Genomic DNA, 16,886 nt, shown 5'->3' on the forward strand with positions numbered 1-16,886 from the left:
TCTTTCTTTCTTTCTTTCTTTCTTTCTTTCTTTCTTTCTTTCTTTCTCTTTCTTTCTTTTTCTTTCTTTCTTTCTCCCTCTCTCTCTCTCCTCCTTTCTTTCTCTCTTTCTTTCTTTCCTATTTTAAAATGTCAAAGACTTCCTGACATGCTTTGGCCGTGGAAATGGAACATATTTTCTCATTAGGTTAATTAATGGCTCTGCTTGGGTGGCATAATTTGGTGTGAGTTTCCTTTAGAATTCTGTCATAACTAAAAGGATCTTATTTTTGTTATGTTTTGTGGTGTCTTTAAATTTTTATGACTTCTACTTTGTTTAGTCTGTGTGTAATCCTTCTTTTGAAACCTAATGTCCTAGAAAATTTACAGTTTTCTCTCAAAACTGGCACTTTTTACATTTTACAGTGATTCCTGTTTCTTTGGTTCTCACTAGAACTTCATTTAAGTCCTTAAGGTGTAATTCGCAGCTCAGGGAATTTATGATTACATCGTCAAAGTAAACTCCCCAAGTGCAATATATTAAATCTGACAAGATGCTGTTCATTAATCTTTGAAATATAGCCAGGTGTGATGTAGTGAAGTGAGCCTTCCAACTAAGAACAGCTGAAGAACTCCAAACTGCCCCCCATGGGGAGGATTCCTTCCTCCCCACTGCCAAGGCCGCCTGGGTGGGGAGGGAGAGAGCCAAATGCCCTTCCTTTGCCAACCATGGTGTTCCCTGTCTCTGCTGGTGTTCCTACAGCCCTGCAGCTTCTCACCTTCTTATGCATTCATTCATTCATTCATTCAACAAATATTATTAAGAGCCTACTTTGGTATAGGTACCAGGTAGACCTGGAAAGACACTAGTGACCCAAAAAGAACCAATCCCTTGCTTCATGGGGCTTACGGTTTTAGGGTCTAGCTACACTAGCTATAAACAAAGGCCTCAAGACTCCTTTACTCGATACCACCAAACCCATGTGAAGCACGCTGCACTGCCTGAATGTTCAGCATTGCTTCTCTGCCTGACACACAGCTTTGATGCTCAATGACTCCCATAACCTGTGAGTGAGGTAGCAGTACGGCCGGATGAGTGCATGCCCTGACAGAGACCTGCAAGTGGCACCTCAAGGAGGACCAGCCAACGGCATGTTGGAGGCAAATCGGTGCTTGGTCAGAAACGCAGAAGCTAGCTAAGCACCGTGCAACACTACCCCTAGAACAATATGTAAGGGAACTCTAGAAAAAAGGCAATGCCTCTTAAAGGAATTTGTGGACCCTTCTGCTTGCCCATAGAACACATAGCCAGCAAAATGCAATGTGGTATTCTGGATAGCATTCTGAAACAGGAAAAGAACATGAGTGGAAAAACAGGTAAAATCTATACAAAGTCTGGATTTCAGTTAATAGCAACATACCAATATCGATTTCTTAGTTTTGTCTAATGTGCATCGCAGTGTAGATATTAACACTGGGGAAACAGGGTGACAGATGTTTAGAAACTCTTCAATGATCTTGGCAACTTTTCCACAATTCTAAAACTACTCCAAAATAATAGATTTATTTTTTATTTTTTTAAGATTTATTGATTTATTTTAGAGAGAGAGGGAGAGAGAGAGAGCACACGTGCGTGCACAGGGTGGGGAGGGGCAGAGGGAGAGATTCTTCAGGCAGACTCCCCCCTGAGTGTGGAGCCTGATGTGGGGCTCGATCCTAGGACCCTGAGATTATGACCTGAGCTGACATCAAGAGTCGGACATTCAACCCACTGAGCCACCCAGGTGCCCCAATAAGTTTATTTTTTAAATGTTTGTTTATGAAACAGAATCCTTAAAATAAATAATAAAAAGCTACTAAAAACAAAAGCACATAGTTGGCATTGGGAGAAGATATAGCTCCCAATGGCAAGCTACAAAGTTTTCTTGAAACTAAGGAGAAATATACCTAAAAACTCAAACCCCAGAAACTGATAGTCTATAAAAGACAATATTCTCACTGAATTTTCCCCTTTCTCCCATGCTACTTTAAATTTGCTCCTGTTGGTTTTAAGATCACCTTTCAAGGAATGTGTAAAATGAACAAGTATGTAGTAGAATCTTATGTCCCAAGTTAAAGACGCAAGATTCCTATGATTTTATTATTTCTTTAAGATTTTATTTATTTATTTGTCAGAGAGAGAGAGAGCACGCACAAGCAGGGGGAGTGGCAGGCAGAGGGAGAAGCAGACTCCCTGCTGAGCAGGGAGCCCGATGCGGGACTCAATCCCAGGACCCTGGGATCATGACCTGAGCCGAAGGCAAATGCTTAACCGACTGAGCCACCCAGGCGTCCCCATGATTTTATTTTTTAACTCTGAATTTACAACACTTGTTCTTTTAATCATTGCCACCTTCCCTAATTCTCTCTCTCTTCCTCTCTCTCTCTCTCATACACACACACACACACACACACACACACACACACACACACACACACACTCCAGATCACTGCTGAAACACAGCTAGCTTGTCCTTTCCTGTATGCACACATGCTCTTCATTTTCCTATATTTGCCTGGCCATGTAGAAACTTCTTTTTAAGTAACATAAGTATTTATGTGCGCAGATTGAAGATATTCCTGGCTTAGAATTACATTCAAGAAGACTTGGCTTATGGCATCCAATAAGTGATCCTTGTTTTTGTTAGACTTGTTACACCGTGGGGTAGTTACACAATATGTGCAGTACACACTCCCATTTAAATCTTTTCAAGGAGAATTTTCTGTTTCAAAATAGAAATTGTGGTGATGAAAGCAGTATTTTTTTAGCTAGCTGCATGCTTGAAAAGATAATGGTTTTGTAAACCAACTGTAAACCTCTGAGCAAACTGCTGGCTGCCATACAGAGCTTCCTCCAAGAGCAGAGACAGTCTTTCTTTCTTTCTTTCTTTCTTTCTTTTTTTTTTCCTCAGTAGGCTCCAACACTGGGCTTGAACTCACCACCCTGAGATCAAGACCTGAGCTGAGATCAAGAGTCGGGCACTCAACTGACTGAGCCACCCAGGCGCTCCAGAGATAGCCTTTCAACACTCAAATGATGCCTTGTCTAAGATGAAAATTTCTCCCCATCAAGGGAGATGGATCATAGACTTAGACTGTTGGTGCCGGGAAGATTCTTAGAGATCATCTCATATAATTTTATTGCATTAAAGATGACAAAAGAGGCCGGAGGGCTTATGCTGTATTCAAGGCTTTGATGACAGAGCAGAACCAAAACCAGATATCTAGATGCCAGGCCCAGCGCCCCCACTCTGTGCCCCGCACCCTGGGGGGTTTTAATATGAATACTCCAAAAGTTTGCTTTGTGTTCCATACCTTCATTATTTAAATGAAATAGTATGGGGGCGCCTGGGTGGCTCAGTTGGTTAAGCGACTGCCTTCGGCTCAGGTCATGATCCTGGAGTCCCGGGATCGAGTTCCACATCGGGCTCCCTGCTCAGCAGGGAGTCTGCTTCTCCCTCTGACCCTCTTCTGTCTCGTGCTCTCTATCTCTCATTCTCTCTCTCTCAAATAAATAAATAAAATCTTAAAATAAATAAATAAATAAATAAATAAATAAATAAATAAATAAATAAATGAATGAAATAGTATGTGCAAACAAGTCATTGATAAACTGGGATGGGCCACACACATGTCATCTCTGATGTTATTGTTATCATTGGTAGTACCTCCAGTGGGTTATGAGAGAGACGTGATGCATGCAAATTCCACAAATTCTAAACTGGAAGGACAGACACGTTTTACATGCTGATAATCATCTTCTGCCCTATCCCTTCTGATGCCATTGCTTTCCCATGGGGTTCTCTGTTCTCTTGAAGGAACTGCTTTTTAAAATCCCGTTCCTTCTTTTGGACTTTCATTCTCTCTCTTTTAATATATATAAGCTGACAAGGAGGACTCACTGAAGAACAGGGCCCAGGTTTCTAGAAAGGCTCTACAAGTAGGAAGTAAAACCGCATCACACCATTTATCGGCCAAAAGTAATAAACCCAGCCAGCCTCAGCGCCCTCTTGACTTCGTCAGCAACTAACACTCCTCATTTCTCCCTTTCCTTGCAAGGGAAAAGGAAAAAATGCCAGGCAAAGAATGCCAGGCAAATCAAACCATGGGAAAAATAACACCTTCAGACTCAGGGCAAAATTCTCCTTTCCAGTCCTTGCTGCAGATGTCCCATCCGGTATGCTCGGCCGAGTATGCTGCTCTTGGAACGAGATATGGAACACAGGTTAGAGAGAAGATTTTGGCCAGAGACTGGTTGTTAATTTTTTAATGCATAGTTGTAAAGCCTGAGAAATCTCACTATGATTTAGTTTCATACAATAATCAAAACAAACCCATATGAGATAGTTCCTTATACATCTTTAATAAATATGCCTTCTGACTGCCCACAAATTATATTAGTTAGATGCTCCTCAAATCCGTGAGTCTGTGCTTAATTAATTGACAGAATAAATGGCAAGCTCAAGATTCAACATTCTAATATTTGTCCCAAACAGAAATTTCTGTGGTGATTGCAGCCTGGAAAAGCCGTTCTTGAGTCTTTCCTTTTTTCCACCTTGAATCCATCTGCCTCCTCTCTTTCAAGTCAATAAAGGATTGTATGAAGACAAGCAAAAAAGCCCACATTTTTAATGTTGGCTTTCATCTTTCTCATCAACCAAGAGTAGCAGCTGAGAGAAGAAATGCACAACCACTTACGATGAAACACCCTTTCGGAAATATAGGGTTTTGGATCAAAAAATCAAATAATCTGGATCTCAAGCCTTGCTCTGCTGTGAACTCTCTGTATGGCATCTCCAGGTTCTCAAACTCCTTTTAAGTCCTCCGACATTCTGTTTTAATAAGGATAGTTTCTTCTAGTTCTAATATTCTTATTTGATTATCCCTGGAATTAGATTTCTATCAAACTGGCAAGAATACATCAATATCTTCAAAAGTGGTGTCACATGGCTGGAGAAAGGCACATACATGCTTTTGTCTCTTGAGATGGGTATAAATAGGGGCAAATGAAAATTCCTTGACCAGAAGGAAAAAAAAAAATCTTCCTGATTAGGACACCACTCGAGTTGTATTCATTTCCCATCCACCCAACATTGTCTTTAACCGCCCTTCTTGTACCTAGAGTTTCTTCCAGGAGAGGGAAAACAGCAGAAAACTCAAATAAGACCAGGGAAACCTTTGCTCCTATGATTAAAATTCAACCAAGAAGATAACATTTTAGAGGCGCTGCTTCATGATTAATCCTTGTTTTTAAACAGGTTCTGTTGTGAATGGTTGAAGGAAGGAGTTAGCATGCACTGAGCCCACACTCTTCATCAGAATGAGTGCTCCCCATTGACTATTATGCACTCACCCAGTCCCAGCACTGACAGAGAGATAGTATATCCCTATCTTACAGAGGGAGAAAACTAAGGCACAAAGAAGTATAATAACTTGTCTGAGGTCATTTGTATGTAATAAATGCTGAATTAGAAATCTAAACCAAATGTGCCTAGTTCCAAAGCTTTTCCTTTACAACATATGAGCTTGTTTATATAGTGCTTTGTCTCTTAGAAAAAACTCAGGTTATTACTGGTATCTAAGTTAAGTTTCCTTTCTCAAGACAAACCTCATTACAGAGTCATGCAATTATAACACGTTATTTAAACTATCAGGCACAAACTATTGGATTTGATGGGTACTAACATAAATTCAAAATAAAGAAGAAAAGAATATTCTCATTTTACAATTCTGAAAACCAATGTGTGATCGATCACCCTTGTGGAAGATCCAACCAATGTTTCAAAAGTCACGGAAGGACGGGGGTGAGCAGCAGACTAAGGAGATTTCACAGTGTCGTTCTTTTCAAATATTTCCCTACCTCACCCTGGCCTCGACCTCAGAATTTCAAGAGGAAAAAGAAGCCTGGCTGGCGGGGCAGTGGGTCAAAGGCAGGCCCTGTAGAGTGTAAGGGCCACCAAAGTGAAAATCCAAGAACCACCCATGATAGCTTTGTTTGTACTCATGAGAGGCTTTTTGAAATTCACTGACTGGGATTAAACTCCTCAAACATCTCTTCATCCCATCCCCCCCTCCACATACACACACTACTTATTGACTTCTCTCCACCCTCCCAGATCTGAAAAAAACAGGGCCTGTGAGGGGGAAGTGGCAGGAGGATCTCCCAGGTGTCCTGCTCCAAGGGATTAGAAGAGCTCGGGTTTCAACTCACCACCAACCGCCCCCCCCCCCCCGCTCCCGCCCCACCATGTACTGGTTCCTACTGCACCCATCACTCACCCTGACAGGCACATCTTACACCTTTGCCTGTCTTCATGGGAGGTGTTTATAAAAAAGGGCACTTTTCTGTGAGAGCCAGACCTTCACAGAGCAGCCAAGGAGACAATAGATGACATGTTTGGGGGAGTTGCTATGCCTGAACTTTGCCAACAGCTGTCTCTGCAGTATATAGGCTTTCGTGAGGTTTTGTGTTGCAGGGGAGAGAAAGAGAGAAACAGGTTCCTTGTCTTTGTATTGGAAACACATCTGTAAACCTGTCACATTCTATGGCAAGTGAACCAAAGGTAAACATTTAATGGTACTTGGAACTCTACCCCTGCACCATTGAGGAAGGTTAAAATATGTTGGTGAGATGAGAAGTTTGTCTGAGACGAGATTCTTCTCCAAACACAAAAGAAGGGTGTAATTTCAAGCATTTTCCTCCTTGGACTTAATCATGAATATTAAGCATTGGTACCCAAGTGCCAGAGTAACAAACTAAAATAAAGACCACCCATCAACTTAATTCCAAAGGCTTATTTCATGTAACTCAAGCTCCAGTTATCTGAGAGTGAGTGATGCTATTCACAACTGCCCACAAAAGCCAAAGGGTTTATGGCAATTTGACCTTTTCATTTTTCACCCGTTTATTTTCAGATAGCTGGGAAAACATTTTTCACTTGTATTTGATGACATGATTTCTAAAGTATCTTGACTAATTTCTCAATTAGCCAGGATCGCCCCAAATGCCACTCACACCGAATCATGGGCCAAAGGGGCCATGATTCAGTGACGAAATTTAAGCAAAACATAATTTGAACCCAATAATCCACAGTACTAATTCATAGAAGCAGTTTGGCTTTCCCTTACATTTGTAGTGTTTGCCACATCTTAAATATCATGGCTTTTATTTCCTTCTATGTATTTTCATTCTATTCAGGCCCAAACACTCCAACCTTCTCCCACTGGCACCAACACTCCATCCTCTGCCCTTGACATTTTAGATGGAAATGAGAGATTCTATCCTTTGTCATTTCAGAGTCCAGAGTGCACTCCTCTTCCCTGTTGAAAACAAGAAACCACAGATGTTTCAGTCAAAGATCTGTGATTAAAATAATTTCTGCAACAGAGACATCATGCCAAAAGCAAAAACACGTTCATAATGCATTGTCTGGAAAAATAAACTGCATTACAGGGAGGAATGTAGAGCAAGGTGATCATAGAAACCCAGAGGCATAATCCAGTTAAACTTCTTGACCTGCATCAAATGTTGACAATTCTAACTTCTCTGTTCCAAGAGAACTTTCTGGGACACATTTGCAACATTGCTTAAAAGTCCTGCCACCTAGTGGAAGAAGTAAATAAACTAGACCTCAGGTAACCTGCTACATGGAGAGACCTTGAGAAAAACAGCTCCTTTAGCAAAAAGACTTCCCTTGAAAAATCATATTGGGTTAGCATTAGACCTGCTTTTCATAAAGTATCAAGATTCATCGAAATGGGTCGTTTTTCTCTTCCCTGTTCAATGCATCACATTCAAGATAGGTAAGACTTGAGGTCAAGCCTTCAGAACTTTGGGTGAGATCCACAAATACCCTATGGGAATCATTCTGTGAATCTGCTTTGGTTGATAGTTTTTCAAAATGGATTCCACAGAGTTAAGAAATAAACCAAATCCATTCCAGCTTTCCCTGGTGGAGGGCACTCAACTAGGCACTTAATCCTCCAAAAGCTCAGCAGGAGGACTCTTTATAAAAAGAATTTCTTTAGTTGGCGAAGGGAAAATATCCTGCCTGAATAGGAAGGTAGATCATTAGTGGCTGGACCTCACAGATAGCCACTAAGTTTCTGAGAAAACTTCCTGATGAGTCATGTTGGGAAGGAACTCTCCAGAAGGGCTTTGAGCAAAGTACTATTCTTGAGCAAGATCGACAATGCTTGCTTGGCCCAAATGATATCAACAGATGTGTTATGACAGCAATCAGTTCCTCAGTGACTTGAAGGAGGGAACTTGCCTCCCTGCCTACCTGGCCAAGGAAACCAGAGAGTCTGTGATGGGCAAGATCAGAAATAGTGTGGGATTACTGTACATTGCAAATTGACATGTTTCTATGGTGCAAGGCCACTAAATACACTTGCCATTTGCCAAGGCCTATTTTAGATTCTTCTTTGTCCATGATTAAATGCAAATGCTATTAGGCAGATGCCTACTAGCTCTCTTTAAAGGTCCAGGGCTATTCTGAGAGAAATAACATTTGCTTCTGGTAAGAAAATTATGATTTCAGACTTAGTTGTATCTTCAATTCCATCCTCTATCTCTGGGACAAACGATCTACTGGCAAACACTTGTGGATAAATGATCTACCAGTGAATACTTGTGAGGTTTAAATTAATATGTATAAAACACTTTGGAAGGAGTTATGAAAGACAATCCTACCACTCAATATTCAAGAATTATGTTCTGTGCCTTTATCCAAACTTGCCATTATTTGTTCAGTTTTTTTTAAACAAACACCATTGTTTACAGACTTCGATTTGATTTCACAAAGAATTTATTTCATAATTGAAGACTGAAGTGCTTTTCATAATTTAATTTTTAGCATTGCTACATTCAGGGAGGGTTTTTCCATCACTCTTACAGAAAAGAATTTTTTTTTCAGTTTTAGAAACAAGGGAACCTATAGAACTGGTTCAAAATAAAAGAACTACAGTATTTCCAAAGAAAGCAAAATATTTTTTGTAACAATGACTAATTATTGTTTTATCATTTTGTCAGTTATCTCTAAAGATTTCATACCCACTCCGATGGTTACATCATCTTCTTTCTGAAAAAAAATTAAATAAGAAGCCAATAAGTGAACCTGAGACCTGCCCTACAAAAAATATTTTTTTAAAGATTTTATTTATTTATTTGAGAGAGAGAGAGAGAGAGAGAAACAGCATGAGAGGGGAGAAGGTCAGAGGGAGAAGCAGGCTCCCCGCTGAGCCGGGAGCCCGATGTGGGACTCGATCCCAGGACTCCGGGATCATGACCTGAGCCGAAGGCAGTCGCTTAACCAACTGAGCCACCCAGGCGCCCTGCCCTACAAATAATATTAAAGAGAGTCCTTCTGGGTGAAATGAAGGGGCACTAGACAGTAACTCAAATCTATATAAAGAAAAATGAGGGCCAGTAAAGGCAAACACATGGATAAAAATAAAAGACAGAATAAATGAAATTTTGTTTATAATTCATTTTTTCCCTCCTCTCTGATTTAAAAGACAACTGCAGCTAACAACAGAGTGCCAAAAAACATGAAGCAACAACTGACAAGATTGAAGGGAGAAATAGACAGTTCAACAATAATAGTTGGAGACTTCAAATACTCCACTTTCAATAATAGATAGAACAAGAGACAAAAAGAAATTAATAATTAAATAGAAAATTTGAAAAGCATTCTAAGCCAACCACACCTAATGGAGAAAACACTCTACCCAAGAACAGGAGAATGCACATTCTTTTCAAGTGTGCATGAGATATTGTCCAGGCTAGATCATGTGTTTTTACTGATACAAATATCCATAAATTTAAAAAGACCAAAATCATGCCAAGTATGTTCTCTGAGGGCAATAGAATAAAATTAGAAATCAATAACAGAAGGAAATTTGAAAAAGTCACAAACATGTGAAAATTAAACAACACCTTCTTAAAAAACAATGCTTCAAAGAAGAAAGCACAGGAAAATCAGAAAATGCTTAGAGATGAATAAACCTAAAACACAGGGATGCCTGGGTGGCTCAGTCAGTTAAGCGTCTGCCTTCAGCTCAGGTCATGATCTGAATCCTGGGATCAAGTCCCGCATCGGGCTCCTTGCTCAGCGGGGAGCCTGCTTCTCCCTCTGCCAGCTTCTTGTGCTCTCTCTCCCTCTCTGACAAATAAATGAAATCTTTAATAAATAAATAAACCACAACATACTTATGAGATGCAGTTAAAGTAGTGCTTAGAGGGAAGTTTATAGCTATAAAATGCCTATATTAAGACAAATGGTCTCAGGGGTGCCTGGGTGGCTCAGTCAGTTAAGCATCTGCCTTTGGCTCGGGTCATGATCCAGGAGTCCCTGGATTGAGCTCCACGTCAGACTCCCTGCTTCTCCCTCTGCCTCTCCCCTCCTGCTCATGCTTTCTCTCTCTTTCTCAAATAAATAAATAAATCTTAAAAAAAAAGAAAGACAATCTCAAATTAATAACCTACTCTTCCACCCTAAGAAGAGAAAACTAAACTCAAGAATGTTTCCTTTTTTGATGAAATTAACCAGCTGATTCTATTTTTTTTTTTTTAAAGATTTTATTTATTTATTTGAGAGAGAGAGAATGAGAGATACAGAGCACGAGAGGGAAGAGGGTCAGAGAGAGAAGCAGACTCCCTGCTGAGCAGGGAGCCCGTTGTGGGACTCGATCCCGGGACTCCAGGATCATGACCTGAGCCGAAGGCAGTCGCCTAACCAACTGAGCCACCCAGGCGCCCCTAACCAGCTGATTCTAAAAGTCATGGAAATGCAAAGGACTCAGGATAGCCAAAATAGCTTATTGAGGAACCAAGTTGGACAACTCACATTTCCCAATTTCAAATTTACTATAAAGCAACAGTAATTAAGACTGTGTGGTACTAGCATAAGGATAGACATATAAATCAATGGTATAGAATTGAGGGTCCAGAAATAAACCCACACATCTATGGTCAGTTGATTTAGACAAGGGTGCCAACACCATTCAATGGGGATAAGAATGGTCTTTTGAACAAATGGTCTCCAGAAGACTTAAAGAATTCTTACAACTAAATAATAAAAAGACAACACCATTAAAAGTGGACAAAAGATTTGAATAAATATTTCTCCAAAGGAAATATATAAATTGCCAATAAGCACATGAAAAGATGCTACCATAATTAGTCATTAGAGAAATGCAAATAAAAACCACAATAAGATACCACTTTCTACTCACTAGAATGAGTGATCAAAGACTGATAGTAACAAGTGTTGATGAAGATATGAAAGCCCTCAGACATTGTTGGTGGGTGTGTAAAAGATGCAGCCTCTATGAGAAAAAGTTTGACCCTTCCTCAAAAAGTTAAACATAGAGTTTCATTCTTAGATATATTCCCAAGAGAGCCAAAGTATGTAAACACATAAATACGCATACAAATGTGCACAATATCACTATTCATAATAGTGGAAAGAATGGAAATAACCCCACATGTCCCTAGGCTGATGAGAGGATAAACAAAAGGTGGGCTGTCCATTCAATGGAATATTGTTCAGCCATAAAAAGGTATGAAGTCTCAGGCTTACCCTGGATGGACGAACCTGGGAAACATTATGCTAAGCTAAAGCAGCCAGGGTGACACATTATATGATTTCATTTATACGAAATGTCCAGAATAGGCAACTCCATGGAGACAGAGGGTAGTTTGGTGGATGCCAGGGGCTGAGGAAAGGAAGAAGCGGTGAATGACTACTAATGGGGGAATTCTTTTGGGGATGATGAAAATGTTCTGAAATTAGATGGTGGTGGTGTTCACCCAACCTTGTGAATACACTATAAGCCATTGAGCTGTACACTATAAACAGATGAGTTCTATAGTATGTGAGTTGTATCTCAATAAAAGAAATGTAAAATTTTGAATTATGTATAACATAAAAAAATAAAAAGATGATTATGAGTATCAAACCATTGCTCACACACACAATTTTCTAATGCCTCGTTCTCACAATGTTGTTCATAAGTCAGCACCAAAGGCATCACCTGCGAGTCTGTTAGATGCAAAATCTCAGGCTTGCCTCAGATCTACTGAATCAGAATCTGTATTTTAACAAGATCCCCAGGTGATTCACATGTACATTAGAATTTGAGAAGCACTACTCTAATTCAAGAGTTTTCATTCTCCTATTTTAGGGTGTGTGTGAAAAAAATTAAATGGTAAGTCCAAGAGGCACTCTAATTTCCTTTGGGGGATTACAACTCACCCACTGTGTGCCATCTTAGTGGGATGGTAAATTCAGATGCCCTGAGTTGGTCTTCAGAAGTCATAGGGTTCCTGGAACATCCTTTCTCTTACTGCTGAGCCCTCCCTCTTTCCTGACCACTCCTTTCCCCACTCACCCCTGGCCTGATCCCAGCCAATGGATGAGTTGGCATACGGTCAGCTCTATCAGACTCCCTCTCCTGAAACTTGGACTCTTGAGGGGAATAACTCAAGGAGAGATGAAATAGCTGGGTTCTGTCACTCCAGGAGAAGCCCCCTAATGACGAGATATTCCTTTTTCCAGATCTGTTTCCCCATAAGTTTGGTGAAGTCTTGGATAGCTTTCAAATAAATGTCCTTTTGTTTTGCTCTGTTTTGTTTTGTTTATGTTCCTCAGAGGTGGATTTTAGTGCTTGCAAAGAATCCTAATTGACACACCACCGTTTAATACTATAACAATTGGTTGGAATACACATATGGTTCTAAGGCCTTATTATCACTGTGTGGATTCATAATCGCGGCTATCATATTTGTAGATATTATAATAATTATTAATAGGTATAATTGTGAGTGTTAAATAACTAGGCAAAGGTTAAAAGCTAGTAAGTGGCAAAATGTCTGTCAACTGATGACTGGATAAAGAACATGTGGTATGTATATACAGTGGAATATTACTCAGCCATGAAAAAGAATGAACTCTTGCCATTGGCAATGACGTGTATGGAACTAGAAGGTATTATGCTAAGCAAAATAAGTCAGCCAGAGAAAGACAAAGATCATACGATTTCACTCATATGTGAAATTTAGGAAACAAAATAAATGAACATAGGGGGAGAAAAGAGAGAGAGGCAAACCAAGAAACAGACTCTTCACTCTAGAGAACAAACTGATGGTTACCAGAGGGGAGGTGGATGAGGGATGGGCTAAATGGGTGATGGGGATTAAGAGTGCACTTATTGTGAGGAGCAGTGGGTGATGTACGAAAGTGCTGAATCACTAAATTCTACACCTGCAACTAATATGATGCTGTATGTTAACTAACAGGAATTTAAATAAAAACGTGGAAGAAAATAAATCAATAAATAGCAAGCTATTAAGTGCCAGAGGTAGGAATCATACAGAGCAGTCTGACTCCAGGATTAATTTATTTAATTCACTTTGAAGGGGATAAGGCGGGAATAAGAGACGGTAAGAAATTGGGGCTCTTAGCCAATGTTGCAGCTGTGGGATCCAGGCCCTCTCCACAGAGTCCAGAGCCTTATACTGCCTCATGACACCTCAGGACTGATCTGAGCTCCTGCTGGCAGAATATGCTTCTACACCCATGTTCACAGGGGCATTATTCACAATAGCCAAAAGGTGGAAATAACCCAACTGTCCATCGACAAATAAACAGATGAAGAAAATGTAATAGATACATACGATGGAATATCCGCCAGCCTGAAAAAGGAATGAAATTCTGACATGTGTTACAACACGGATGACTCTTGAAAACATTATGCTGAGTGAAATCAGCTGTGTGTAAAAGAACGCATATTGTACGATTCCACTCTTACGAGGTATCTAGAAGAAGCAAATTCATGGAGACAGAAAGTAGTACAGTGGTTAACAGAGGCCAGGGAAAGGGATAATGGAGATTATTGTTTAATAGGCACAGAGTTTCTGGTTGGGGTGATGAAAAAGTTCTGCAGATGAATAGTGGTGATGGTTGCCCAACAACGTGAAGGAACTTATTAAGACTTTAAACGGATAAAATGGTGCTGTGGATACAATATTTGTGTCCTCCCAAAGAGAGTGTGTTGAAGCCCTAATTGCCAATGTGATAATATTTGGAGGTGGGACATTGGGGAATTAATTAAGTCACGAGAGCAGAGCCTTCATGAATGGGATTAGTGCCCTTACAAGAAGAGACAGAAGAAAAGTCTCTTGCTCTTTTAGCCACCTGAGGACAGAGCAAGAAAGGAGCCATCTGTAAACTAGGAAGAAGGTCTTCATCCAAACCCAACCTTGCTGGCACCCTGATCTCAAACTTCCCAGTTTCCAGAACGGTAGAAATACATTTCTGCTGTTTAAGGCACCCAGTCCATGGTATTCTATTATAGCAGCCTGAGCTAATAAGACAAAAAGTATATTTTATGTTAAGTGTATTTTACCACAACTTAGAAAAAAGAATTAGTATCCAAAAAACTTAAAATCTAAGAAAGAAAAGTGAAAGTAATATACGACTTACAAGTATTTGCATTGGTAAGAAGATGAGCCTCTTTTAGTTCGAATCAAATAATTTTAGCAACCAAAAGGAATTGATGGATTCACGTAGCTATGAAGCCCACGCTTAAGCCTGCATCCTGGGATGTATGCCGTGTGCCATCTCTTGATTACTTCAACCTCAAGCCAGCTCTCCTGATCGGGGGCTAGAGCTAGCTACTGGCAGCTTCTACCTCCACACTGTCTTCCGTAGTGGCTGTACCAGTTCGTATTCCCACCAGCAGTGCAAGACAGTTCCTTTTTCTCCACATCCTTGCCAATACCTGTTGTTTCTTGTGTTTTCGATTTTAAGTGATTCTGATAGGTGTGAGGTGATATCCCACCGTAGTTTTGATTTGCATCTCCCTGATGATAAGTGATGTTGAGCATCTTTTCATGTGTCTATTGACGAGCTCTATGTCTGCTTTGGGGAAATGTCTGTTCATCTTCTACCCATTTTTTAATTGGACTATTTGTCTTGGGGGCATTGCATTGTTTAAGTTCTTTATATATTTTGGATACTGATGATACTGACCCTTTATATATTTTACATATATCTTTACATATTTAAGATACTGACCTTTTATCAGATATGTCATTTGCAAATATCCTCTCCTTACCTTTAGGTTTGTTGATTGCTTCTTTCTTTGTGCAGAAACTTTTCATTTTGATGTAGTCCAGCAGTCCATTCTTGCTTTTATTTCCTTTGCCTCAGGGGACCTATCTAGAAAAAAGTTACTATGGCTGATGTCAGACAGATTACTGCCTGTGCTCTCTTCAAGGATTTTTGTTGAAGAGACTATCTTTTTCCTATTGCATATTCTTTCCTCCTTTGTCAAAGATTAATTGACCATATAACTGTGGGTTTATTTCTGGGTTTTCTGTTCTATTCCACTGATTTATGTGTCTCCTTTTATACCAGTACCACGCTGTTTTAATTACTAACACTTTATAATATAACTTGAAATCTGGAATTGTGACGTTCTGTTTTTCTTTTTCAAGATTGCTTTGGCTATTCGAGGTCTTTTGTGGTTCCATACACATTTTAGGATTGAGTGTCCTAGTTCTGTGAAAAAATAATGTTGGTATTTTGACAGGGAGTGCATTAAATGCATAGATTGCTTGGGTAGTATAAACATTTTAACAATATTTGTCCTTTCAACCTATGAGCATGGGACGTCTTTCCATTCCTTTGCATCATCTTGAATTTCTTTCACCTGTGTTTTACAGTTTTCAGAGTATAGACCTTTTACCTCTTTGGTTCGGTTTATTCCTAGTTATTTTATTGTTTGCACCTGCCTCACTTTTCAGGAGTAACAGTTCTGAGGCATGTTCTACACCCTCTCCCAGAGCTCTCTGATGGGATTGAGCCCCAGTTCCTTTAATGGTAGCCTGCTTTTTAACCCAAGTTTTCTGTTTTACTTCTCTACTCCTCTACAGTGATTTCCTGTTGTCACTTCCCGAAGAGCCTATATACACTTCAATCCCAGTCTGTGGGTCTGATTTTATGGAAACTCTAATGAAGACAATATTTGTATCATGGAGGGTGAATTCACACGGTTGTCTGTCCATTTTATGTGAAGAAAATTTGTAGCGGCTATTTGGTATTATCTCTTCATTTTCTTCACAACACTCAGTATTTGGTTAATACTCCACTCAAACTTGAAGAAAATATTTATTTATCCAGAAAAATACATCAAATCGTGTGCGGATGTATTCATTTGCTAGAGCTGCCATAACAAAGTACCACAAGCTGAGTGGCTTAAACAACAGAAATTCGTTACCTTACAGTTCTGGAGGCTAGAAGACCAAGATCAAGGTGTTGGCACAGTTGGTTTCTTCTGAGGCCTCTCTCCTTAGGTAGCAGATGTCTGTTGTCTCCCCTTCATATGGTCTTCCCTCTGTGTGTATGTGTATCCAAATCTTGTCTTCTTGTAAGAACACCAGACATGTTATATTAGGGCCTACCCTAATGTCCACATTTTAATATAATTGCTTCTTTAATTACTTAATTACTTCTCCAAATACAGTCACATTCTGAGATACTGGGGGTTAGGACTTTAATATATGAAGTTAGGGGGCAGTCAGGGCATTCAGTCCATAACAAGAGGTGTCTGTGTATTGTGTCATGTTTCTCTTTAGAGGCAAAATGGATAGATGACTTCCTTGTCACCCTCTTCTCCACAGATTAGTATAATATATACTACAAAATAGTGTCCCTTCTTCAAACTTAAAGGCTTAGCATTACAGAGTGGACCAGAAGAACTAAAGAGAAGAGATATTGAAAGCAAAAGACCAAAATACTATAGCAGGAAGAAATCTGTGAGCTTCCTGAGTAACATGACTGGGTTTTTGATGAATAGTCC

General features: G+C 39.8%; 1 protein-coding gene across 2 annotated transcripts in view; it reads right to left on the reverse strand.

Moving 5' to 3' along the window:
• Positions 1-7,234: 7,234 nt before the first annotated feature.
• ANAPC10 (anaphase promoting complex subunit 10) overlaps positions 7,235-16,886 on the reverse strand; it is a 225,128-nt gene continuing 215,476 nt past the window's right edge. The window contains exon 5 of one of the 2 annotated variants that reach the window (XM_073892306.1): positions 7,235-7,337. In XM_073892306.1, coding sequence (XP_073748407.1) covers positions 7,311-7,337 — 27 coding nt within the window. In that variant the 3' untranslated portion in view covers positions 7,235-7,310. Of the gene's footprint in view, positions 7,338-8,849; positions 9,101-16,886 lie in introns of those variants that run through there. The other variant, XM_073892305.1, reaches the window with a different exon arrangement.

Source organism: Callorhinus ursinus, unplaced genomic scaffold (genome assembly GCF_003265705.2).
Source record: "Callorhinus ursinus isolate GAN/ISIS: 27379988/994484 unplaced genomic scaffold, GSC_fseal_2.0 scaffold4, whole genome shotgun sequence".
Taxonomy (NCBI): domain Eukaryota; kingdom Metazoa; phylum Chordata; class Mammalia; order Carnivora; family Otariidae; genus Callorhinus; species Callorhinus ursinus.